This window comes from Ornithorhynchus anatinus, chromosome 11, assembly GCF_004115215.2.
Source record: "Ornithorhynchus anatinus isolate Pmale09 chromosome 11, mOrnAna1.pri.v4, whole genome shotgun sequence".
NCBI lineage: Eukaryota > Metazoa > Chordata > Mammalia > Monotremata > Ornithorhynchidae > Ornithorhynchus > Ornithorhynchus anatinus.
In genome coordinates, this window is record NC_041738.1 from 31,532,178 (window position 1) to 31,559,508 (window position 27,331).

At 43.5% G+C, this 27,331-nt stretch overlaps 1 protein-coding gene across 1 annotated transcript in view; it reads right to left on the minus strand.

Annotated features, from left to right (window-relative positions):
* PEPD (peptidase D) overlaps positions 1-20,465 on the minus strand; it is a 283,243-nt gene extending 262,778 nt beyond the window's left edge. Inside the window, exons 1-2 of the mRNA XM_001509616.6 lie at positions 20,359-20,465; positions 1,131-1,314 (exon numbers count right to left, since the gene is read on the minus strand). Coding sequence (XP_001509666.2) covers positions 1,131-1,314; positions 20,359-20,426 — 252 coding nt within the window. The 5' untranslated portion in view covers positions 20,427-20,465. The remainder of the gene's footprint in view (positions 1-1,130; positions 1,315-20,358) is intronic.
* Positions 20,466-27,331: the final 6,866 nt, after the last annotated feature.

Consider the following 27,331-nt stretch of genomic DNA (forward strand, 5'->3'; position numbering starts at 1 on the left):
GCATTGGTTCAATATATGAGGGTAACGACTGCCCTAAAACAGTAGAAGATAAGTCCTTCTCAGCCAAGCAGCACTTGTGCAGGATTTGGCAACAAAACTCCTTAGAAAAAAGGCAGATATGAAGGGTATTACAACTGAATAATTCTTGCCCAACCCCAATAAAATGTTCAGATTGCTTAAGTAAAATGTTAAAAAAAAAAAAAAAGGAATCAAAACCCCTTCCGCGAGCAATGCGTCTAAGCAAAAATAGTTTATTCAAGCTTGCTACAAGAAATTGCAAGTTTTATTCAAACTGTAATGGACAGTCAAACCAAGAAGCACATGGCCTAGTAGATAGAACATGGGCCTGGGAGTCAAAAGAACCTGTGTTTTAGTCCCAGCTCTGCCCCGTTGTCTGCGGTGTGACATTGGGCAAATTACTTAACTTCTCTGTGCCTCAGTTACCTCATCTTAAAATGGGGATAAAGACTATGTGCTGCATGTGGGACATGAACTGTGTCTGACTTGATTACCTTATATCTACCCCAGTGCTTACAACGGTGCTGGGCCCAAAGCAAGCACTAAAATACCATAAAAAAGTGGTTCTGTGATTCAAATAGCTCCATTAAACAAGTATAGGAAAACCAGTTTTCCCTCTTCAGAGTTTCTCTCCACTTCTTGTAGGTCCCTTACCAATCTTCTCAAAGGAAAAAAAAAAAAAGAGTTGGAGGATTGAACAGGTTCAGAAATCAGTTTAACTGAAAGACAAACCCAGTGGTAACTATAGTAGACATTGAGATAAAGCAAGTCACTCAGTTCCCTGAACTGTATGTTTTCACTCTGCATTTGGAATAAAATGCTGTCAAAAAACATCCATCCGACAACATGCTCTTTCTGGATAGAACACGATGCAATATTGGCAGAAATGGGTAGGCACCCATGTGAAAAACACACTGTAAAAGTCTCAAGCTCTCCTTAACAGACTCTTCAGAAATGTAACTTCCGTATTATAGAAGAATTTCTCAAAGGAATGTAGTTGGACACGTGTGCAGTGGTAACACATATTTAAGCGCTGGACCAGTGTTCCAGCAGAAAAATGCAGAAGGAGAAGGGATGAAATTAGTTAGAGCCTTTTGCCTAAGTTAACTCACCTGACGAAAGATAACACCTGTATCTGTGCAGTATCTCTGAGTCTCCTCTCCCCCCTGGAGCAGAACAAAGGAATTCTTCTGCACAGCCTTGTTGTCTCTCAGACGATCACACAGGCGTTTTCTATTCAAGGCAAAGAGGGCCACTGGCACTTTCAAGGTTTCATTTCCCAACCAAAATGAGGATCTGCAAAGCAAAAACACAATCAGCTGAAGTTTTTGGTTGGTGATGCTTGAAAATGACAGATGTGGATAGGGCTAGATACTTGGTTAGAATATTGAATTGCTTGGATTAAACAACTTACTTGCAAAGGGTTACATCTCCACAGACTATGGATACTCTAAATAAGTCAAACTGTTGTCTAAAATGGATTTCACTGAGTTTATCAATTCCCACTTAGCTTTGCAGACCTAAAAGCATTTCAAAAATTACACCAAAAGAACCCCGATGGGGCTGGGGGGAGGCTGAGGACAGTAGAAATTTTCAATGACCAGGCAGTTAGATACTACTTCTAAGAGACAGAGATTGTGTCTACCAACTCTACTGTATTATACCCTCTCAAGCACTTAAAACAGTTATCTGCTCAATAAATACCACTGATTGAATGTAAATGTAAATCTCTCACAGTCTATTATAAGGGTCAGGCACTTTCCCTAGCATTCAACACTGCAAATGAGGGAAAAAAAAATCTGTAGTATGGGCAGGTCATCTCCTGAATAACCACCCTCATTTTGTCCCATCAACCTGTTTCTACCTCACCACAATGTTTTTCCACCATGGAAAAACCCAAACACCTAAAAACATTGACTCTCCTGGAGAATGCTATCACGCTTGTGAATAAATCCAAAAGCCTCTCTGAGAAGTCATGAAGCCCCAAAATGGACAGCAATCCTGATATCAACTAAAAAAGACCCACACACAAAGAACAGATTCAGCAGTAGCACTTATTGAGAATCTACTGCATGCAGAGCACTGTACGAGGCCCTTGGGAAAACAGAATGAAAAGACATTCATGCCCCCTCCCAAACCCATAGCATTTATGTACATATCTGTAATTTATTTATATTAATGTCTGTCTCCCCCTCTGGACTGTTAGCTCATTTGGAACAGGGAATATATGTCTGTTTATTGTTATACTATACTCTCTCAAGCACTTAGTACAGTGCTCTGCCCACAGTAAGTGCTCAATACATACAATTTGACTGAACATAGCCCCTGCCCTTGAAAAGCTTATAATAAAATGGAAGAGACAAGCAGAAGCCTGTTATAAACAAGCTGCAACACAACGGGATAGATTAAGATAAATAACTTTCACTTATCCAAATGTAAGATTTCCTCTTTCCCAAGTACCAGTTTAAGGGCATAGGGTGGGCTGGCTGGAGCCTTTTAACTAGCAATTTCACTTTTCACATCTTTCATGTTTTTGCCTTTACAATCCAGGCCTTTTGCCAAAGCTACAAATAAAGAATGTGAGCAGAGCAAAGGTCCTGGAGTATGAATTTTCTATGTGTGTTTTTTAAAACCTGCAGCAATATGGACAAGAAGTCAATGGAATTGACCTCTTTTTAGATAACAAAATAGAAGGGAATTGGGCAGAAACTTACAAAAACATGGCCTTGTGATACTGTAAGGGTGCCAACAAATGAAATCATCTTAGTCAACACCAGGACTTGGGTTCCACTTGCTTCAAATAGTTCCTCTCTGCTCTTGCTAAAATCCATCACAAGAGGCAACGAAAAAAATGAGTTTCTGAAGACTACAAGACAGAACTGAAGGGTTACATATGGAACTGCAAAGGGAGCCTCACCTATTTAGGCTTACACAGCAATTGTAGAAAAATTTACAGAAAATCAATCTAGATCCATCATAAGAAATAACACAAGCATTCTACCAAAATGAGAGCTAGAAGTAGTTTCATTTTTGGTGGTGGGTTTTTTGGGGAGTGCAAGGTGGTTAATGTTATTTAATAAATGCTTATATACCAACCTCTGTACTATGCACTTGAGTAAATAGAAGGTAATCAGTTTAGACACAGTCCCTGTCCCACATGGGGCTCCCAGTTTAAGTAGGAGGGAATAGGATTTAATCCCGACTTTACAAATGAGGAAACTGAGGCACAGAGAAGTTAAGGGATTTTTCCAAGGTCACACAGCAGTTAAGTGGCAAAGCTCAGGTTAGAACCCAGTTCCTCTGACTCCCAGGCCTGTGCTCTTTCCACTATGCCACACTGCTTCCCTAGCTTCCCAAATTCTAACACATATTGCATAAATGAGTCTACTACTGCATAAATGAGTGTACCTCAATTGGGTATACCCTCCAATTAATCTGTTCTTGGAAAATACCACAATACCCGTTTCCAACTGATACATGTTTACTTGTTAAGCATTGTACTCAGCATAAGGGAAGCAAGATGCCCCTTCCCTAACCTCAAGCAGCTCCCAATCTAATGGAGGTGGCACATACAAAAACTGGGAGCAGGAGAAAAATAGAGGAAGTAGTACAACTATAACAAGACTTAGGTTAGAATAAACACTTAGGTTAAGAATAAACTAGATAAGTGTTAAGGGTGGGTGTTGGTTGATGCCACATATCACAATACACTTTAATCACTTTTGGAAGTGGGAGATAAACAATGAAGAACAAGAAATGTTATCTTTGTTCTCTTTATGAAATTAAAACTGGTTTTCAGAGCTGGTGAACTCAGTGGTCACCTCAAAAGGTGGCTATCAATTAGGTCTGTCTTCTCATGAAATTTTTCCTGTTTATTACCCAGTACCAGTTTCCAATCTACATCCAGCCCAGAGTCACTTTTCAAATCCAGAATGAGATATATTTACTTACTCTAATTTTCTAGTCAATGTATGATCATATCTGTGTGCTGCCATCATTAGGGTATCCAGCATGGCCTAGTGAATAGAACATGGATCTGGAAGTCAGAGGTCTGGGATTCTAATCCCAGCTCCGCCACTTGTCTGCTGTGTGAGCCTAAGCAAGTTAACGTCTTTCTCTGTGCCTCAGTTACTTCATGTGTAAAATGGGGATTAAGACTGCGAGCCCCAAGAGGAGCATGGACTGTGTGCAACCTGATTAGTACAGAATTTAGTACAGGCCCTGGCACATAGTAAGGGTTTAACAAATAACATAAAAATTAGAAAAAAAACTGGGGGAATTGAAAAACTAGCAATCCAGCAGCAACCCAAGAAGGAGCAGCTAATGGTGAGCAGCGACAGGACAGGAGTAAGGGACTCAGGAAAATGGGCAGTCTGGCCTTGTGGATACAGCATGGGTTTGGGAGTCAGAAGGACCTAGGTTCTAATCCTGGATCTGCCACTTGTCTGCTGTGTGACTGGGGTCAAGTTACTTCACTTCTCTGGGCCTCAGTTACCTCATCTGTAAAATGGGGATTAAGAAAATGAGCCCTATGTGGGATATGGACTGTGTCCAAGCTGAATAGCTTGTATGTACACCAGTGCTTAGTACAGTGCCTGCCACATAGTAAGCACTTAATACCATAACAAACAAGTGAGGGAAGCAGAAGGAGGAGAGGTTGAGAGTGATTTTTTAATTTTTTGTTGGGGGAGGCCCAGAGGGCAGGATGGAAGAAAGAAAACAAACAGTAAGACAATACCTACTTCATGGATGACCAGGAAACTAAGACTAACAAATTAATGTTAAAAACTTAAACCTTAAAAGACTATTCCTCCCTATTGAGCTCTCCCAGTTAAAGTGGGCCCTGGGCCTTCCAAGCTTCCTCGAAGCAGGAGCCAGGCTGCTGAAAAGGAACCCTACACTTTGTGGTCTCCTCTTCTGGGAAGAAATTAATGTTGAGAAAGGTGTCCGGAACACAGTAAGCACTTAACAAATAACATTAAAAAATTGCAAAGGGAGAGCAGACAAGGAGTACAGAGTGCAAAGATGGAAGGAGGCAGAAGGACAGACTGCTCATTTTTGGGTTCTGTAACAGCAGTTTGATAGGATTTGTCTATTTTATGATTTGTGGAGAGCAACCACAAGTGTGGAGCCCCAGGTGGTGAGATAGGGATATCTGGGGTTCACTCCCAGTCCCAACTCTGTAAGAGCTGCCCCAGGAATATACACACTCACTCAAATCCTATTAGGACTATCTGGGTCACCTCCTGGCCCCATCCACCTTGCCATTCACCCCAGCACCCATGCTTAAAAGTCCAGTTCTGGCAGTACCTGTGAGGGTAGGGGCTTTAGCAGCTTTGGCAGAAGGAGGGGGAATGGGAGGAGGCAAGGCAGCCAGGAAGAGGAAAAAGAAAGTAGGAGAGGGCATACCTTGACCCTTTTCAAGCCTCACACCATCAAGAGACTGTGAGAATTTCTTTCCTGTTCTCCAGTCATTCCAACTACACACCCCTCCAGATTCTACCCAGCATCACCAACAGCAGGCACTGCCAGACTTTAAATTACATATTATAAATTACTTATATTAGTCTCTCTCCCCTTCTAAAGAAGCAGCCTGGCATAGCGGAGAGAGCACGGGCTTGGGAGTCATAGGTCATGGGTTCTAATACCAGTTCTGCCACTGATCAGCTGTGTGATTTTGGGCATCACTTGACTTTTCTGTGCCTCAGTCACCTCATCTGTAAAATGGGGATTAAGACTGTGAGCCCCACGTGGGACAACCTGATTACCTTCTATCTAGAACGGTGCTCGGCACACAGTAAGTGCTTAACGAAGGCCATTATCATTATTATTATTTCTAAACTGTAAGCTCATTGTGGGAAGGGAATGTGTCTGTTTATATTGTTGCACTACTCTCCCAGGAGCTCAATACAGTGCTCTGCACACAGTAAGCACTCATTAAATACAACTGATTGACTGAGTCCACCTTGCTTTGCCTCACTGGGAGAGGCAGAGGATCTGGCAATGGAGTAGGCAGGGTGTCTCTGGGACTGAGTCCCTGGGTGTCTCTCCCCAGCAGTGGGCCTGTCCTGGAACTGAAGCCCACAGTCTCCCACAGGCTAGCCTGGAAACAGAATGCTTAAACTGAAAGGAAGGTTTGTTCTCCATCCCCAGCCTGTTCTCCCATTCCCCAAGCCCCAGCCTCTCCTATCTGCTAGCCATAAAAGGTAATAGTGCCCCCTCTCTGGAACTGGACTCAGCAGGAGTAAGCCAAGAGGTGAGAAAATGATGTTTAAAGCAGAATTTTTTTTTAAATGATGAAAGGGACAGGAAGGAGCACTAGAGGAAAAAAAACCTAAAAAGAGAGAGGGAAAAAAAGTCAAGTTGGAGGGAGGAAAACACAGGACCGCAGCAGGCACAAAGAAGTAGGACATAATTGAAGATGAAATGAGAGTTGGAGCCCAAGAAAGAAAGGAAGGTGATAAGGAGTCAGGGGCACAAGAAAAAGGAACAGAAAGAAGTGGGATAGCAGAGGACAATGGACTGATAGGGGATGGAAGAGGAAGAAAGAGACAATGAAGACCACCAGGCTCTTTGGCCAGAGTTCCAGTTCTAAGCTCCACCTTTCCTTGAATTATGGAAAATGGTAGTTAAAAGTGTAAATGTAGAGAGATCCTTAAAAGCCCCAGGTGTTCCTGGGATGTGTAGTTCCTCAAGCTAGACCATGCATACTGGGGGCTATTTCAGATTCCATATCTTCAGTATGAAACCCTATGCTCAAAATAGGTTCAGATCTCTAGGGATAGAACACCATTAACCCCTTTACAGACCTTTTGGCTGTCACTATGATAGCGCTGCCCAATGGGGAGGTTTGCCAGAGAAAATGGAGAATCTGTGGGAAACTTGTATATGGGAGAAGAGGATGGGGAAACTGGATAGGTGGATTTTTCCATTTTTCAGATTAACTCTTAAAACTTTTGTCACTTTTTTATAGTATTTAAGCACTTACTATGTGCCAGACACTGCACTCAGCACTGGAATAGATACAAAATCATCGGTCTGGACACAGTACTTGTCTCATATAGGGCTCACAGACAATCCCCATTTTACAGATGAGTTAACTGAATCATAGAAAAGTTAAGTGAATTGCCCAAGGTCACACAGCAAATAAATGGCTGAGCCAGGATTAGAACCTAAGTCCTCTGATTCCCAGGCCTGTGCTCTTTCCATCAGGTCATACCGCTTCTCTTGAAGCCCTATTTTTAAAGTCTTCCCTCACCTCAGAAGCCCAGTGTGGGGTTCTGGTTCCATGGGAATTCCTGAACCCCCAAAGGGGGATGAGGGAGAGAAACTCATTTATGGATACAATGGATTTTTTTTTAAAACATTTCAGGCAAAAATAAAATTGAAGGATCAAAGTATTTTGATAAAATATTTTTGATAAAATACTGGGCTTCAAAATAAATTTACTCCAAAAGGTGAGAAGCAAAGTGGCCTAGTAGAAAGAGCATAGGCCTGGGAGCCAGAGGACCTGGGTTTTAATTATGGCTCTGCCATTTGGCTGCTGTGTGACTTTGGCCTTCTCTCTGCTTCAGTTTCGTCATCTATAAAGTGGGGATTAAGTTTCTGTTCTCCCTTCTTGGACTGTGAGCCCCATTTGAGACAGGGACTTTGTTGGACTTGATTATCTTGTATCTACCAGAGCACTTAGCACATATTAAGTACTTAAATACAATTACTATTCTTAAATAAACCCAGCTGTGTATTTTCATTCACCTGAATCAAATGGAACTTGGCTAATTTAGCATCAATAGGTCAAATCAAAACTAAATGCTAAGACTATATCTAAGACTAGCCAATCTGAATATCATACCTATTCCAAGCACTTAGTACAGTGCTTCACACATAAGCACTTAAATATTATATTATTAACTCAGGTTTCTAACCTGTACATTGTACATTGTTTTTTTAAAAAATGCCATATGTTAAGTGCTTACTATCTGTCAAGCACTGGGTCAGATACCAGTCAATCAGGTAGGACAGTCCCTGTCCCATGTGGGGCTCACAGTCCAAGTAAGAGGGAGAACTGGAATTCAATCTCCATTTTACAGATGAGGCATCTGACACACTGAGAAGTTAAGTGACTTGTCCAAGATCACACAGCTGGAACCCAGATCCTCTAACTCCCAAGCCCTCACTCTTTTCACTTTGCCACAAAAAATGCAGAATCAAAAGAGCCAAATGCTGAGTTTCCATCACAATACATCTTGATCAAGATCAGGGAAAGAATGTAAAACTGCCAGAGGACAAGGATTAGCTCTTTAGAAGCAGCCTGGTTTACTGGATAGAGCACAGGTCTGGGAGTCCAAAGGTCATGGGTTCTAATCCTGGCTCTGGCACTTGTCTGCTGTGTGACCTTGGGCAAGTCATTTAACTTCCCTGTACCTCAGGTGCCTCACCTGTAAAATGAGGATCAGATCAAGGCAGAGAGCCCCATGTGGGACAGGGACTGTGTCCAACCCAATTTGCTTGTAACCACCCTGATACTTAGTACAATGCCTGGCACGTACTAAGTGCTTAATACCATAATTATTATTACTATTTTATTTTAAAGCAGCCTGGCCTAATGGAAAGAGCACGAGCCTGGGAATTAGAGGACCTAAATTCTAATCCCAGCTCTCCCACTTGTATGTTGTGTGACCTTGGGCAAATCATTTGATTTCTCTGTGCCTCAGCTTCCTCATCTGAAATATGAGGATTAAACCCTACTCCCTTTTACTTAGACCATGAGCCCCATAGGGGAAACAGACTGTGCCCAACTTATCTTGTATTTACCCCAGTGCTTAGCACATAGTACATACTTAAATAGCCTAATTGTTATATTCAAGAGCTTAATACAGAGTTCTGTATATGTAAATAGTAGATGCTCCAGTGCTACTGAATGACAGATCTATATGACACAGCCTAATCAACTCAACTATTTTGGATCCAGTAAAGTTGAACATGACATTTTTCAAGAATATAATTAGTACTACAGTTTTAGGAATCTGCTTCATAAAAATTGCTTCTCCTGAATCACTGTGTCAGTGTGAAATAGTGGAGTCTATCTCAGACATTTAAGAAGTTTGCTGAATGGTAAAAATATACAACTAAGTGGGAGAAGTTGGGAATCTGCCCCCTTCCCTGATCCCATCCCAGTCTTTTTCCACCTTGCTGCCTCCTGGCTGATGTCAATCAGCAGGGCAGCATCTCCGGGGGCCGGGGTGAAGCACTGCCAAGGTAGTAAGAATGCTGAGCTACACCTTGCCTAAGTCTCCTTCCCAAGTGAGTACCTCGGAGTCCAGATAGATCAGGGGAAGCCTTTACATGCAATTAGTTCCTCCTCCTGCAATGTATTTTAGCATCTGCCCTTCTTCCTAGATTGCAGGTTCCTCGAGAGCATGGATCACATATGTCTACTAACTCTACTGCACTCAACCAAGTGCTTAGGTCAGTGCTCTGCACAACCAGTCAATTTTGAGTGCTTTCTGTATGCAGAGCACTGTACTAAGCACCTGGGAGAATACGATATAACAGACACACTCCTTGATCACCAGCTTACAGTCTAGAAGACTGTAAGGAGTGTAGGCTTTCCATAAATACTTTTGATCAACTGAGGGGAAGAAAAGAGCAGGTGGAAAACCCAGTGACCAGGGCAAACAAAACATTCAGATCATTCCTTTTGCATTTTCAAACTGGGTGGGCAAGCTTTTTGGCTTGAGGGCCAGAGCTGAACTGCTCCTTTTTCTCTGTCTGTTCTCTTCTCCTGTGGGGCTGAGGGAGGTGGACAGAGGATGGGAGGAAGAGAAGCGAGGCCTTAAAGCCCCCAAGCAGGCCAGTCTAGGTGCCAGGGTCTCACACCACATTTCTGCTTGCCACATGCTCGACTCTTGCAGGAGGATGGATGTGCACAGCACTGAGGGGGTGGAGGCCAGAGACTGTACTTCTGCTTCACCTGCCTGCCAGCCACTCATTCAACCTTATTTACTGAGCACTTACTGTGTGTAGAGCACTATACCAAGCATTTGGGACAGTACAATATGCAGATTCATTCCCTGCCCACAATAAGCTTAAAGTCTAGAGGAAATAATAATTACGGTGCATGTTAGGCACTTACTATGTGCCAGGCACTGTACTAAGAACTGGGGTAGATATAAGATGATCGGATTAGACACAGTCCCTGTCCCATATAGGGCTTACAGTCTTAATCCCCATTTTACAGATGTGGTAACTGAGGCTCAGAGAAGTGAGGTGACTTGCCCAAGGTCACAGAGCAGACAGAGCAGAACCAGAATCAGAATCCAGGTACTTCTGACACCCAGGTTTGCACTCTAGTCAGTAGGCCAACTGCCCACAGAGCCCCCAGCCACGATGGTGGGAAGTAGGGAAAGGAGAGCAGAGACCTCTAACCTGTGTATGGTGTGGGCTTGGAGCTTCATAGAGCTTTACAGTAGAACTAAAAAGTTGTCCCTTTTCTTCTTCTGGGTCTTCTCTAAGACTGTGAGCCCCATATGGGACAGGGACTGCATCCAAACCACTAGTATTTAACCCAGTGCTTAGCACATATTAGAAGCAGTGAGGCTTGTGGATAGAGCACGGGCCAGCGAGTCAGAAGGACCTGGGTTCTAATTCCGGCTCTGCCACTTGTCTGCTGGGTGACCTTGACCAAGTCTTTTCAATTCTCTGTGCCTCATTTACCTCATCTGTAAAACTGGGATTCAAGATTGTGAGCCCCATGTGGGACAGGGACTGTGTCCACCCTGATTGTATCTACCCCAGTGCTTAGTACAATGCCTGGTGCACAGTAAGCACTTACATTCCACAATTATTATTATTACTAAGTGCTTAACATACCACAGATATTCTCCCCTAAGTAACTTCCTGCTGGGGTTAAATTTGGGCATGCAGATCCTGCAGGACTGAAAGTAAAAGAATAAATAAAATGTCTAACTGGAACATCACCCAGGTGATGCCCGAGCATTCTGGGGGAGGGTGGCAGAACAGTCATCCTGAGACTTTTCTCACACACTGGAGCTGAGTTCTAAGAGCTTTCCATCACCCGTCTTGGTGTGGTGCAGACCCTCTGGATGCTACTGAAAGTCATCATAATATACCAGCTCTTTGCTCAAGGGAGGAAGACTAACCCGATCTTACTAGGACTGTGTGGATCCAGTAAATGTGAGCAGACCCCCGGCAGGCAACTTAGATCGGAGATCATTCCCTCTGGTGATGCCCTGCCAACCTGCAGCAGGGGAGAAATGGGGAGGAAGTGTCTAACCTAATATTGATTCTTCTACTTTGTGTTTACAGTACAGTAAGAATGATACCATCCTTCCACATGGTGCTCTTATGAAGCATTAACAATAAAAAGCCATGATTCAAGTTCCACCGGCTCAATATAATTCAGTCTCTTTCCAGCCCGCTTATTGAAGACATCCTTCTCCACAGCTGGAGGATCATTTGCTTTCCATAGCTTCCCAAAGAGATCACATGCTGAATTCAGCTACACTGTTATCCTGCTGAACTGGTGCCAAGATGGAGAGAGAAGGAAAAGTAACCCACATTAACCTTAAAGTACAAGAGTGATGTACCGCCGTGTATTAATTATTATCTGACTTGCATGGAAATTACGAGTTTGTTAAGAGGTAACCTTTGATTGGTCATGGCATAAGTCAAACTTCCATCAGACCTTATCACCCCCAAATCCAAAGCCAACAGTTCCTTCCTGCAAACGCAGCAAAAGCACAACTAATAAAACATTTATGGCTTTATTTTTGTAATGCTTTATTGGTAAGATGGTACGGACAATTTAGAAGGCAAAAGCCATGCTATCTTCTAATTTAACTGTAAGGCTCTCTTTATAACTGAGCACTGTCTAAGGACACAGGTGAAGCCCGATTAACTTTATTACCCTGACAAAGAACTGTGAGATTTCATAATTGTGTGGCTCAATAACTCTCAGGAAAAAACATGCAGGGTAAGCACTTCCCTGGGAAGCCTAACTACAGGAACAGAAGAAATATTCCACGTAGCTCAAGAATTTTTTCCTTAATCTTCACATGATCAGTTTGGGTCCTCTAACTAGGTAAAAATGACTTAGACTATGAAAAAAGGGTGTTTATGATCTCCCAGTATGTGAAGAAACACGAAGCCATTTTAATGCAAGTCTACAGCTAGTCAAGAAGCATTTTGAGACGAGACAATTCTCAACTCGTGGACAGTCTAAAACTGCTTCATCTTCCAGGCCAAACTGCCGAGAAACAGTATGGCAACTCCTTCAGTTGACAAAAATTTCTCCCAATTCAGTAACAAATAGCAGTGAAGTGCTGTTTCAGAACAGCAACATATTCTGGGGCGGAGGTGGGGAGGAAGACATGTACAAAATTGGGGATTCAAAAAAAATGCAGTCACAATTTCAACTTATTTTACGCCTCCTACAGAAAGTGAATTGTACTAGATTCTCGCAGAAGGGAAGTGCAGACCATTTTCAGAATCCAACTGAGCTTTGTAGAGGCTGTGCCTTATAGAAATTAGTTTGAGCCTCCACAGATGGCATTAATCTGTCCTTATATTTTTATTTGCTTGGACTATCTTCCTCTTTTCCTCATATCCCTCACTCCCTCTGACTCCAGGAGGGGTGACATTCACCTTCTTCTGACCAGCAAGGATCAGAAGTTCAAAAAAAAAAAAAAGTTCTGCCAACTCAAAATGCTGGGTTATAGTTCACTGGGGCCTCAGCCTAAACCATGCCTGTCCAATAAAAATTAGAAATTGGTTATGGTTCAGTTGGTTAATTCAGTTTAGCATTTTGGTTGAATCTGTTTTGTTGTGTTTCATCCCACGGTGGAGTGAAAAGAGAACATCATAGCTGGCTCAGGGAAAGGGTGGGTGGGTGTGGCAGGTGGTCCGGGGGAGAGGGAGAATGTCCAAGGGACAGAGAAATTGAAGTTAACAGGAAGCAGGGTGTTTCTATAGCCAAAAAAAACTCCGAGCATGAGCTGTCTGGTTTGGCAAATTGGGTAGACTAGGGTGTCCTCCATTAGTTATTTCAGTAAGAAAGGACCCCTTAGTGAAACTAGGTCTTACAGACCCATTTTCTTTGTCAATAGTTGCATTTCAGGCATTCCATGCACAAGTGAGGAGTGCCTTCAGGCTTTCTTTGTAAAGGCAAGGCCAAACAGTAGCCTCTGTGAGAATACTACCCTCCTTCCCTCAGCTTCAGACCCTCCTCACCCCTTCCTCCTCCACATTCTAAGCATTAAATGAATCACTCTGGACAGCTGTGGCAGAGGTTTCATTATACTCAAACAATGGTATTTATAGAGTGCTAAAAGCTCCTTGCAGCAGACTGCATGTCTGGTCCTCCCTTTGAAATCCTCCCCAAAACACAGAGCTTCAATGCTTATGGACACCAAAAACGCCAACGCTAGCACGGTCAGCCATCTTGCTTCATATGCCATTAATATGAGTGGTCATGGGGTATGGGCATGAAACAGATTCAACCACCACCTCTGAATGACCCAATTGCCTTTCACCGGAGCTGAGGCCTGACTGGCCTGCAGCAGCTCTCAGAACTTACTGAAGGCGGCAACAGGCTGCCAGAGTTTACAATCAAATACTGTGCCTGGAGCAGTGGGGAATGAGAGAATTCCTTCCAACCCTCTGTAGTTACTTTGTTTTATATTGCTGATTTTTTCTTTTACGGTATTTGTACTATGTGCCAGGCACTGTACTAAGCACTGGGGTAGATGCAAGATAATCAGGTGGGACACAGTCCTGGCTCTCAAAATTGACTCACGGTCTTAATCCCCATTTTACAAACAAGCTAAAAGACACAGAGAAATTAAGTGACTTGGCCAAGGTCACACAGCAGACAAGCGGCAGAACTTGAGAAGCAGCGTGGCTCAGTGGAAAGAGCCTGGGCTTCGGATTCAGAGGTCATGAGTTCGACTCCCGGCTCTGCCACTTGTCAGCTGTGTGACTGTGGGCGAGTCACTTAACTTCTCTGTGCCTCAATTACCTCATCTGTAAAATGGGGATTAAGACTGTGAGCCCCACGTGGGACAACCTGATTCCCCTGTGTCTACCCCAGCGCTTAGAACAGTGCTCGGCACATAGTAAGCGCTTAACAAATACCAACATTATTATTATTAACTTGCATTAGAATGCAGGTCCTCTGCCAGGCCCGTGTTCTTTCCACTAGGCCACGTTGCTTCTTCCAATATATACCCGCTATTGTTTCAAGTACCAGCTTATCTTCATTAACCTTGTTGGAAAGGGCTGGATCCAGTCTAATTTGTAATTTTCTCAGGGCTTAACATGGTGCTTCACACATAGTAAATGCTAATACCACAACTACCACTCCTTACAATCAATGGTATTTATTGAAAACCTACTGGGTGCAGGACACTGAACTAAGCAGTTGGGAGAGTACCACACAATGTACTAGCTAAACATAATCCCTGCCCACAAGGAGTTTATAGACATTAAATTTCAGCTGAATAAATGTATAAGTGCTGGGGTGAATATCAAAGTGCTTAAGCATTTAGTACAGTGCCTGACATATAGTAAGTGTTTAACAAACACCACAGTAATTATGTGTTACTAATCCAAGTGCTTAGGTGAAGCAGAAGGGAAGGCGGATGGGGTGGAGAGCCTAGCCAGGGAAGGCCGCTTAGAGGAGAAATGATTTTAGTAGGACTTTGAAGACGAGAGTGGCAGACCGTCAGACATGAAGAGGGAGGGAATTCCGGACTAGAAAGAGGACATGAGCGTGGGGACATTGGCGAGACAGATGAGATCAAGACACAGTGCACAGGTAGGTGTTAGAAAAGGAGGTGTCTGGCCTGGGTTATAGTAGCAGGTTGAAGAGGTAAGGTATGAAAAGGAGAAACTGATTGAGTGCCTTAAAGCCGATGGTAAGGAGTTTGATGCAGAGGTAATAATTATGGTATTTGTTAAGCGCTATGAGCCAGGCACTGTACTAAGCACTGGATAATTGTTGTATTTGTTAAGCACATACTATGTGCCAGGCACCAAACTAAGCACTAGGGGGTAATACAAGCAAATTGGTTAGGACATAGTCCCTGTCCCACATGGGGCTCACAGTCTTATCCCCATTATACAGATATGCTGACGCAAAGGAAAGTGGCTTGTCCAAGGTCACACAGCAGACAAGTGGAGGATCCAGGATTAGAACCCAAGACACATGGTCTATCCACTAGGCCAGGCAGCCACTGTAGGTTTTTGAGAAGTCATAGACTGCATGTTGCTTTGTTTTTGTTTTTTAAGAAAAATGATCTGGGCAGCAGGGTGACATATGGACTGGAGAAGGAAGAGGCAAGGAGGCTGGGAGGTCAGCAAGGAAGATGCTTCAGTTGTCAAGATGGGCTCTAAGTGTGCTGGTAGTTTAGATGGAGAGGAAGGGATGGATTCTAAAGATGTTGTGAAGGTAGAACCAACAAGTCTGGGGAAGGCCTGAATATGCAGGTTGAGAGAGAGATGAATAGAGGATAATGTCAATGTTATGGGCTTGTGACAAAGGATAGGATAGTGGTGTTGGGGGACAGTCTGAGGGAGGACTGGTTTGGGGAGGGAGTAGTTAATATTAAATTACGGTATTTGTTAAGCACTTTGTCAAGTACTGTTCCTAGGCCTGGGTTAGATATAAGTTAATCAGATAGGACACAGTGACCATTTCACGTGGGACTCAGTCTAAGTAAGAGGGAAAACAGTCATTGACTCCCCGTTTTAGAGATGAGGAAACAGGCCCAGAGAAGTGACTTGCCGCAGGTCACACAACAGGCAATTGACAGAGCCGGAATTAGAACCCAGGTCCTCTGACTCCCATGCTCTTTCCATTAGGCTACACTGCTGAATTGATGAGGAGATCTGTTTTGGAAAATCAAGTTTGATATGTTGGTGGAACACTCAGGTATAGATGACCTGAAGGCAGAAGGGAATGTGAGAGGTTGACTTGAGAATCATCCACCTAGAGATAGTAGTTGAACCCGAGGGAGCAAATGAATGATTCAAGAGAGTGGGAGTAGATAGAGAAAAGGTGACACAGAACTGAGCCTTGAGGGCCACCCACAGCTAAAAGGTGGGAGACAGAGGAAGAGCCAGCGAAAGAGACTGAGGTGAGGCCAGAGAGAAAGGAGAAATGTGGCAGTCAATGTGAAGTGGAAGAGTGGGTTATCTACTGAGAAAAGTAAACTGGATAAGTTCTCATTCTTCCCTTCACCTGAGCTATGGAGTCCTATCTGATGCTCTACTGGTGGTAAGAACTTGGGTTCAGGCAGCACCACTAGCATGCTGTCTTTGTCCAAAGGACAAAAGGGTTTGCTAGTACTTCTAAGTCAATCACTGTGCAGCACAGTACAGTTGGCAAACCTGATCCTTGTTCTCAGTGGGCTTACATTCTAGTAAGTTATCTTATCTCAGGGAACATAACTATAACTTTGTAACATGCTAAAAGAAGAAAGGCAGAGGCTCCTACCAGATTAGTTATGTTTTAACATGCATTTTCAAAAGTGCCAGTAACAGCTTTTTCGAGTTTGACATTTTTTCTGATGCTTCCAAGGATTTCCAAGTCAGGAGAATCTTCCTTTTCAGCAATTATTTATTTCTCAACAACGCATCAACTATCCCCAAGGACTCTAATTCCCATCTGTTCTCTCTCCCAGCATGCAGTAAGCACTGAATACTATTATTATATCTTGAGACTTTTCTCTCTTCTTCCCAAACAGGGTATGTTAATGGATGGTTTATTATATGTAACAAATTAGCATGACTACTCAGAGCATACTTTAAGTTTTTTTTAAATTGCTAGAGTAATGCATTGTCAGAGCATTCACTCTAAAAACATTTGGCATTGATCCTTTGAAAGCCCCTATCCCCTCCACCCTTTCTCCTGTCAAATCAATGTTATGTATTGATTACTTTCTATGTATTCAGAGTACAACAGAATTAGCAGACACTTTCCCTGCCCGTAACAGTCTTACAGTCTAGAGGGGGAGGCAGACATTAATATGAATACATAATTTATAAAATATATTTTATTTTTGCCTGATTTGTCTGGTTCCTCCCCATTTACAATGAGTTGACAACAGGTTACCTGTCACTTTTCCTAGTGCCAAGAGTGAAAGAGGAGTGAGGATCATCTTCTAGACTGGGAGCCTGTGATTGGGTAGGGATTGTCTCCATTTGTAGCCCAATTGTACTTTCCAAGAGCTTAGTACAGTGCTCTGCAAACAGTAAGCACTCAAAGACGATTGAATGAATGAATGAATGAATGAATGAATGAATGAATGAATGAATGAATGAATGAATGATTTGCCTGTACTGACTGAGAGTAACCGACTGCCTTAGCACATACTGGACTTTCATGAATAGGAGCAGCAGAGGAGTCACAGAGAGGCCTCTTCCTCCCAGAGTTCTGTACTTTCTTGGAAGAAATGGGGCGGGACTCTCCATCTCCCTGTTCCTCATCCCACAAAGACATGCCGCAAAGAAGTACCAGAACTGGAGTGAGAAGCTCCTGCTGGAAAAATAGCCTTAATCATAAAACTCTCCCATCCTGGACCTGACCTGGGCAAAGTCCAAAAGAAAAAGAACATACCTTCAGTTAACATTTCCAAGACAAGAGAACTTTCTGTTCTGAGAAGGCCAACCCAGTACATGGAGATTCAATATCTGTTCTCCCTCCTACTTAGTCTGTGAGCACAAACCCCTCCCTTCCCGCCCCCCCCCCCCCACCACGTGGGACCAGATTATCTTGATTCTACCCCAGAGATCAGTACAGTGCTTGGCACATAGCAAGTGCTTAACAAATATCATTATCTCTCTTCTACATCATCTGTGCACTTGGATCTGTGACCTCAGGATATTTGCTCCACAACACTTACGTATATCTTAAAATTATATTTTACATTTAATTAGGTATGTGTGTCTTCCCCTCTAGACTGTAAGCTCATTATGGGCAGGAAACATTTCCAAATACTCTCCCAAATGCTTAGTACAGTGCTCTGCACATAGTAAGTGCTCAGTACCATTGATAGTCTCACTCTCTCACACACACCCCACCCCCATTTCAGAAGTTATTCTCATTCAGAAGCCAAGAGAGGGACAGTAATTATAAGAAGCATATAATGGTGTTTACTAAGTGCTTCCTATGTGCAAAGCACTGTGCTATGCACTGGGGTAGATACAAGTTAATCAGTTCAGATGCAGACTCTATCCTACATGGGGCTCACAGCCTAAAGGACTACGATGACAGGGATTGAATCCTCATTTCACAGATGAGGAAACCAAAGCACTGCCAAGTTAAGTAGTTTGCCCAGTTTACACAGCAGGCAAGTGGCAGAAATGGGATTAGAACCCAGGTCCTCTGGCCCCCTCTTTCCATTAGGCCACACTGCTTCTCACAACAGAACCACTCAAGCAGTTTCTAGAATTTCATTCTTTCCTACAGGCTCTCTAGACATTTCAGAGGGCATGGACATTTTGGGGTAAAGCTTGATGCTGCTACTATTCACAAATATAGTAATTCTTGAGGCAAATGCTGCTCCTTCGCCTTCACAGGAAGAAGACAGACTCAAAACTACTTGCCCTAGAACACAGGACAAGTTAGGCATACACCGCTGCCCTTCCCAGTTTTCAACCATACTAAATGCCCAGCAACACAAGAGAGTATTCGCAAATTTGCAACAGCATGCTATTAAGACCGGTGTTGTGAAAGTTGAAGGGAGGGGAGAGGAAAATGAAGGAGAAAACAGTGTTTTTTTTCCAGGGCTCTCAATCTGGGGCACAACACAATATCCTAAGCATATGGCTAAATGGGCATGGACAACATTGTTGATATTGAGGTAAGTGAATTTAGCTTCCCCAGATTGTGTAAATCTTACCCTTGATGCCTAGTAGAACTCAACTGGCAAAAAAATACCTGAGTTTACTGTGCTCAACTGAAGACACAGAAGCAGCGTGGCTTAATGGAAAGAGCACAGGCCTGGAAGTCAGAAGAACCTGGGTTCTAGTCCTGCCTCCCACACTTGTCTGCTGTGTGACCTTGGGCAAATCACTTAACTTCTCTGGGCCTCAAGCAAAATGGGGATCAAGACTGTGATCCCCAAATGCGACAGGGGCTATGTCCAAACTGATTAATTTATATCTACCCCAGGACCCGGCACATAGTAAGTGCTTAACACATATTATTATCATCCTTAAATAGTGGGTTAAACACTTCTCCAATTGTTCCACCTCTGAATTAGGTTACTGAACTCTTCATACAGCCTTATGAGCTAGATTCTAATCCTGTTTTTTCAGTATGCACTCAGGGGCCACGGGGCATTTGGAGAAGCAGCATGGCCTAGTGGAAAGAGCATAGGCTTGGGAGTCAGAAAGGCCCGCATTGTAGTCCCAGCTCCCACACTTGTGTGCTGTGTGACCTTGGGCAAGTCACTTAACTTCTTTGTGCCTCAGGTACCTCATCTGTAAAATGGAGATTAAGACTGTGAGCCCCAGGTGGAACTGGGACTGTGTCCAACCCAATTTGCTTGTATCGACCCCAGCGCTTAGGACAGGCACATACTAAGTACTTAACAAATACCATCATCACCATTATTATTGTTGTGCCCGGCACAGGGTAAGTGATTAACAAATACAACTGTCATTGTTATAGTCCTTTCACTTTCGTGACAACTGGAAGTTGAGCAGCCAGACCATGGTGCTGCTGATCCAAACAGCCTCCAAACGTGCTGAGCTTGAACTGTGAGTGATCGGTGCATTGGAACCAGCCCTGCATCCCTCACCTAAGGCACCTACAGTAAGGCCGTGCCGATTCCTGCCCCCCATTCAACAGCCGGGAAAACCGAGGAGGAGATCACAAGAGAACACAAGCCCGGCCCTCCAATCAGGGGTACCGAGTGGGCTTTTCCTGTGTGCACTGTACTAAGCGCTTGGGGAACTACAATATAACGATAAACAGACACATGCCCAGCTCACCGCCTCCAGAACCGCGATCCGGTTGGAGAGGGCAGCTAGGAGAGAGAGGTGGGGGTGGCAAACTTGCAGCCCTCGACCCCAAGCCTCGGGGGCTTCTCCTCGACGATGGCATTGGTTAAGCACCTCCTACGTGCCAAGCACTGTTCTAAGCGCTGGTCTGCAGCCGTGCCGTTGCTCGGCTTAGCTGGCACAGCTGCCGCAGCTCCTCCCGGGCGGGGTGAGGACTTCCTCCTCCCTCTCTCCATCCAGGGGGAGGAAGAAGATCCTGGGCAACCCAACGGGGAAAGGGCAGTGGGGGCCACAGCGACAGGTCAGACTTACCCCCCGATTGCAGCCATGTTACTCGAGCTCCGGCCTTGCTCGTTCGTCACGTGCTCTGCAAGCCGCATCAGCTGGGCCTCGGAGCTTGAGTGACGGCGGAGGGGGCGTGGCCTGGAGGCCCGTTGCTCTGGAAGTGGGCGTGGCCTGGCTGCGGCGGGGGCGTGGCCTGGGCCTGGAGGGGGCGTGGCCAGAGCGGGGAGCCCTGCTCGACCCACGGACCCCGACGCTAAAGAGCTCTCGCATTCCGGGGCGACCCCCATGATAATACTAATGATCATTTCATTATCATCATTAATTATAATGATATTAATAGACTATCATTAATCATTCAATAATCAATGATAGTCTAGCGACTCCTGCTCAATAATAATTATGAATTCGTTATTAGTCAGTTATTGCACTATCGCTAAATTATTATGATTGAGCATGAGTTATTAAACTGTTACTTCATAACAGTTCAACTGTTAAACGGTTAAACTGTTAGTTATCAGTACTATCCTTTAATAATAATTCATGATAGTGTAATTATTATCAAATGATAATTTAATGATAATATAGAGTGATATACACAATTATATATAATAATTATATATGGATAATGAATGATTATTCTCTATCATTAGTTATTACGCTATTGCTTATTATCATTTAATATTAGTGATAGTTTAATACCTAATACTAAGTAATTATTAAATTATTTATTTTATGTTTATATTATCATAATATATTGTAATAAATTAAATAATATCATTTAATAGTAAATAATTCTACAAATGCTTTTATATAGTAATTATATATAAATAATAAATGCTTGTCATTTGTATTGGTTATTTAATCATTATTTATCATTAAATGATGATATTATTTAATATTACTTACTAGACACTTACTGTGTGCCAGCACTGTTCTAAGCGCTGGGGGAGATACACATTTATCAGGTTGCCCCAAGTGGAGCTCACAGTCTTCACCCTCATTTTAATAATAATAATAATGATGTTCGTATTTGTTAGAGCACTGTTCTAAGCACTGGGGAAGATGCAGGGTAATCAGATTGTCCCACATCAGGCTCACAGTCTTAATCCCCGTTTTACAGATGAGGTAACTGAGGCACAGAGAAGTTAAGTGACTTGCCCACAGTCACACAGCTGACAAGTGGCAGAGCCAGGATTCGAAGTCATGACCTCTGACTCCCAAGCCCGGTCTCCTTCCACTAAGCCACACTGCTCCTCTAATGATGGTATTTCTTAAGCGCTTACTATGTGCCAAGCCCTGTTCTAAGCACTGGGGGAGATACAAGGTAATCAGTCTGTCCCACAGGCGGCTCACTGTCTCAGTCCCCATTTTACAGATGAGGTAACTGAGGCACAGAGATGTTAAGTGACTTGCCCAAAGTTACACAGCTGGCAAGTTACCTCTCATAATAATAATAATGGTATATGTTAAGTGCTTAATACTTGCCAAGCACTGTACTAAGCACTGGGGTACTCACAAGCTAAGCATGTTGCAGCATACCTCAGTGGAAAGAGCTCGGGCTTGGGAGTCAGACGTCGTGGGTTCTTATCCACCACTTGTCAGCTGTGTGATTTGGGGAAAGTCACTTAAATTCTCTGTACCTCAGTTACCTCTTCAGGAAAGTGAGGATTAAGACTATGAGCCTCACGTGGGACAACCTGATTACCTTGTATCTACCCCACTGCTTAGAACAGTGCTTGGCATATAGTAAGTGCTTAACAAATACTGTTATTTTTATTATTAAGTTGGCCGCAGTCACTGTCCCTCATGGGGCTCACAGTCTTAATCCCTGTGGAAAGTAGCATGGCCTAATGGCAAGAGCACTGAGTTGGATGTTAGAGGACATGGGTTCTAATCCCCGCTCTGCCACTTGTCTGCTGTGTGATCTTGGACAAGTCACTTCACTTTTCTTTTTTTTTCAATTACCTTATCTGTAAAATGGGGATTAAGAGTGGGACCCTCATGTGGAACAGGGACTGTGTCCAATATGATTACCTTTTATCTAACACAGTGCTTAGAACAGTGCTTGGCACATAATAAATGCTTAACAAATACCATGATTATTATTATTATTTTACAGATGAAAGAACTGAGGCCCAGAAAGCCATCCTCATTTCCTCCTGCTGCTGCCTCCCTAAATATTGCTCGCTCTTCATCCACTCCACATATTTGCATTTATAGCAGCATGGCCTAGTGGATAGAGCAGGGGCCTGGGAGTCAGAAGGACTGAACCACACTCCTCCACCTATCTGCTTGTCTGACCTTAGGCAAGTCACTTCACTTCATGAGAAGCAGCGTGGTCTAGTGGAAAGAGCACGGTCCTGGAAGCCAGAGGATGTGGGCTCTAATTCTGGTTGCTGTGTGACCTTGGGCAAATCTTTTAACTTCTCTGTGCCTCATCTGTAAAATGAGGAATGAGACTATGAGACCCTTGTGGGACAAGGATTATGTCTGACCTGATTATCTCTCATCTACCCCAGAGCTTAGAACAGTACTTGGCACATAATAGGAGCTTAACTAATACCACAATTATTATTGTTACTTCTCTGTGTTGCAGTTACCTCCTGCCTAAAATGGGAATTAAGATTGGGAGACCTAAGTGGAACAGAGACTGTATCCAAATTCATTAGCTTGTATCAAACCCAGCACGTAGTGCAACGGCTGGCACATTGTAAGCAGTTAGTAAGTACCAGAAAAAGAAAAAAAAAGTTGCTGATGGGGTGGGAGGAGGGCCAAACTAGGCTACCTTGCCCTCCAGACTGTAAGATCATTATGGGCAGGGAATTTCTCCATTAATTTTATTGTATGGTACTCTCCCAAGCACTTAGTACAGTGCTCACTCTGCATGTAGTAAGCACTCAGTAAATACCATTGATTGACTGACTGGCTGGCAGCATGGGGAAGGATTGATCTGGTGCTCCTGGGGGTTATGGCTCCACCTGCCTGGGCTCTGAAGGCCTTTCTCCAGATTTAGCATAAGTCTCTGCTTCCCTTCTCCTCCTCCCCCAGCCCCCCCACCTCCCCAAGGCTGTAAATTCCTTGACCGTAATGATCCTATTAACTGTATTAACGAAGTTGATTCACCTGTGCTGGGCAGCAGAAGGATGGGAAAGACTCAAAGGTGGATGAACAAGTGATCAAAATGTTAATCAAAAACAATGGCAGAGACTCAAATTTTTACTGTGTGGAAGAAGGCAATGATAAACCACTTGCATATCTTTATCAAGAAAACTCTATGGATACACATATCAGAGCAACCTTATGACAGAAGATGGGATGTTCTGAAGAGGGTGTGCTCATGGAGTGGTTATGTTGTGGAAAGGACTCAACAGCAATTGAAAACCTCTCCCGAATGCTTGGTAAAGTGCCCAGCAAACAGTAAGTGCCTGATAAACACTGTTGCTTGCTTAATGGTAGAAATCTATATCACACCAGAAAGTCTGGATTTAGGCAAATTAGGATCTTAGACTGTTTCCTGCATGTTTAGAAGTCTTCCTGCATGAGGATTAATAGACTAATAATAATAATGTTGGTATTTGTTAAGCACTTACTATGTGCAGACCACTGTTCTAAGCGCTGGGGCAGATACAGGGTAATCAGTTTGTCCCACGTGAGGCTCACAGATAATCCCCATTTCTACAGATGGGGTAACTGAGGCACAGAGAAGTTAAGTGACTTGCCCACAGTCACACAGCTGACAAGTGGCAGAGCCGGGAGTCGAACCCATGACCTCTGATTCCGAAGCCCACGTTCTTTTCACTGAGCCACACTGCTTAAGGAAGGTTGCTCTAGTCAAATCCCCAGCTGCTGCCCCTCTACCTTCAGAGGTGCAAGCTTGCTCCAGAGATAGACTCTGGGTTCCAAAAGGACACAAGGTGGGAATCTTAAGTTGGAAACAGTATTGAGATAGAATCTGGACTTGGGCTTCACAACTGCTGCCGATGTCCCAAGAGCCATAGTTGACTGCCCCTACCCCCAATCCTAAGGGTTCTGTCTGAGTAAGGAGAAGCACCGCGAAGAACAGGGATGGGTGCTTGCCACAGCACATAATCAGTGCTGCACTTCGCACTCGTTCGGAAGGAAGTGGCTGGCCTACGAAAGTCCAGTTGAGTAGAGACAGGCCTTGGACTCTGAGATGGTATGGAGGCAGGATCAAGAAATGTTTCTTATACAACAAGCCACCAATTCTTCCAGAAAGCCTTCACTGCCTAATTGCTAATCTCCCCACCCTCTTTCCCTCCTAGTGTATCTCAGCACTTGATTCCTTACCCCCTAAGCACAAAGGTACACATCCCCTCCCTCCCCCAGCACTTCTTTACATATCTTTATACTTGTTTGCTTTCCCTACTTTTAATTTGTTTCAGGGCCTGCCTTTTCTTCCTCCCTACCCCTGGCCACCAGATTGTAAATTCTTTGAGGACTGGGGCTGTGCCTACAAACTCCAAAATACTCACCCAGGGGCTTACTTAATATAGTCCTCTGCCCAGAGTAATCACTTAATAAATATTAGCAGCATGGCCTAGTATGGTCTAGTGGAAAAAGCATGGGACTGGGAGTCAGAGGACCTGGGTTCTAATCCCAACTCTGCCACTGGCCTGCTGTGTGTGACCTTGCAAAATTCACTTAACTCTCTTGTGCCTCAGTTTCCTCATCTGTAAAATGGGGGTTAAATACCTTATCTCCCTCCTACTTAGACTGTGAGTCCCATTGTGGGATTGACCCTGTAACATATCTAGTATTTACCTCAGTGCTTAGTGCAGTTTCTGACACAGGGCAAGCACTTAATAAATACCACAATTAGTATTATTATTTTAGTGATTCTCCTCAACAGCAACCACAGAAGAAAAGCCACGACCTAGGGACTATTTAATTATCCACAGTTTACCTTGAACGCCCATCCCAACCCCTTATCTTGGGCCCATCAACGATCATGCCTTTTCCCTTTTTCCTATTGGGTGAAATTTGAAATTTGGCAGGAAAGCTGAAGAAGTGCTTATGGGACTATGGAACTAAGGTTGAGGCCAGAAGAGTGTATGTGAGAGTGCAAAATCCATCAGCCTGGTATCCTGAAACAAATCTTTATTGCCCACTCACAGGGTTTATAGCCTCGTATTATGATTTTGGCATTCTGGTGCCTAAGCTCTTCATTTACATGTGGAGCAGTATACTGGGGCCTGTTCTTTCTGGGTTCAGACATATTGCAAGGGAAGAGCAAAATGATCATGATCACTGCCATCACCCTACCCATTCAGGGGTGAACAGGAGACTGAAAATCTCCACTCAAGGCACCCTGTTCTCCAGCTCCAACCGTAACAAGCATAATCATGTAAGCATAACCACTGAGGTATTATTGTTCAAGATTGCTAACATCAAGAGGAGAATTGTCAGCCGGCATGATTTCAAGGCAGCTGTTTCAGGAGAAGCTGGCAAAATAAACAAAACTAATGAACGTTTATGAAGCTGGATGTAAATGACTGACAGGACATTCCTTCCATTCCTGATCTCTTGGTGGGATTTCAAGGCAAGGAAGATAAAGCCTCGTTTTTCAAAAAACTTTAGGCATTGGGGACAAGAGAGAAAGTATGAATCAAGAAGATAGGGGAGTGGGTGGGTACTATGAATCAAGAAGAGATGCCGGGGATAATTTTTTCTCCATTTATCAAGAGACAGAGTTGGAAGGAAAAACAAAGATTTTTGCAACACATTTACCAAAACAAGGCTGGCATACTCCTCCAAACATTTCTGTGGATATAACATGGCACCAATTACACCACTCCCTGGTGCCATATTTTAGTTCCATGCTGCCTAACAGCAGCACCATGCTCATTATGTGGTGAGTTTCTGGTGAGAGAGGGAACAAGGTAAGGGGAGGAGGGAGTGTGCTGACAACACCGGACAGGCAGCAGTATCTGTTTCCCACTGCCCAGGAAAGCACCTATCTTCCTCTAAAGCAGTGGAAAAGGAGAAGAAGAATTATTATTTTGGTATCCATTAAGCTCATAACATATGCCAAACATTGTACTAAGTGCTGGGATAGATGCAAGATGCAAGACAGTGAAGATGGACACAGCTCTTGACCTAAATAAGGCTTACAGTCTAAGGATTCATTCATTCAATCATTTATTAAGAGCTTACTGTGTACAAAGCACTGTACTAAGCACTTAGCACTGTACTAAGGGTCCCTTGCCACTCCACCAGGTGTGCCAAGTTGGGCCCTGAGTAGGCTTACCAAGACGGAATGGGGTTTCTCTGCAACAGGCGACTGATGTAAAAATGGAAAAGTAAAATCCCTGGCATTACCCCACCAAAGACAGAGAGATACATTAAATCTGTTTTAAATAAATAACTTTCATGAAAAATAGTAAGCCCCCATATGCTAAAAGAAATAGACAACGGAAACAACCAATACCGAAACATTTTCTCACTCTGTTACTGCTTAGCCATACCATCCCCTTTAACAAGCAAAAGATAATTTTCCTGAATAGTGGATATTAGAGGTGTCCCAAAATTTAAAACCCTCTGTGAGTTGTAAATTATTTAAAAACTAGATATTCCTCCTGAAACTGAGTGTTTGGTTCTCACACCTACTTAGTCCTAGCTCTTTTTTTTCCAATTTCTTCACTAGTGGCCATTTCCCATCTTTTTTAAGCTCATTATGGTCAGAGAACATGTCTACCAATTCTGTTGTACTGAACTCTCCCAAGCGCTTAATTACAGTACTCTGCACAAGTAAGTGCTCAGTAAATACCACTGACTGGTTGATTGATCATGGTTCTCCCAGAATCCTTAGGGAAAAAAACTCACTGGCTGGGGGTAATCTATGTTCAACAGATAACTTTGCCATGGACTTTTTGGTGACTCCTATGGGTGAATGCTTACTTACAGTTCAACAAAAAAAGAGGACGGCTGCTCAGACACACACCTGACTTCAGTTTGAGAAGAAATTTGAGTGGGTTGAATG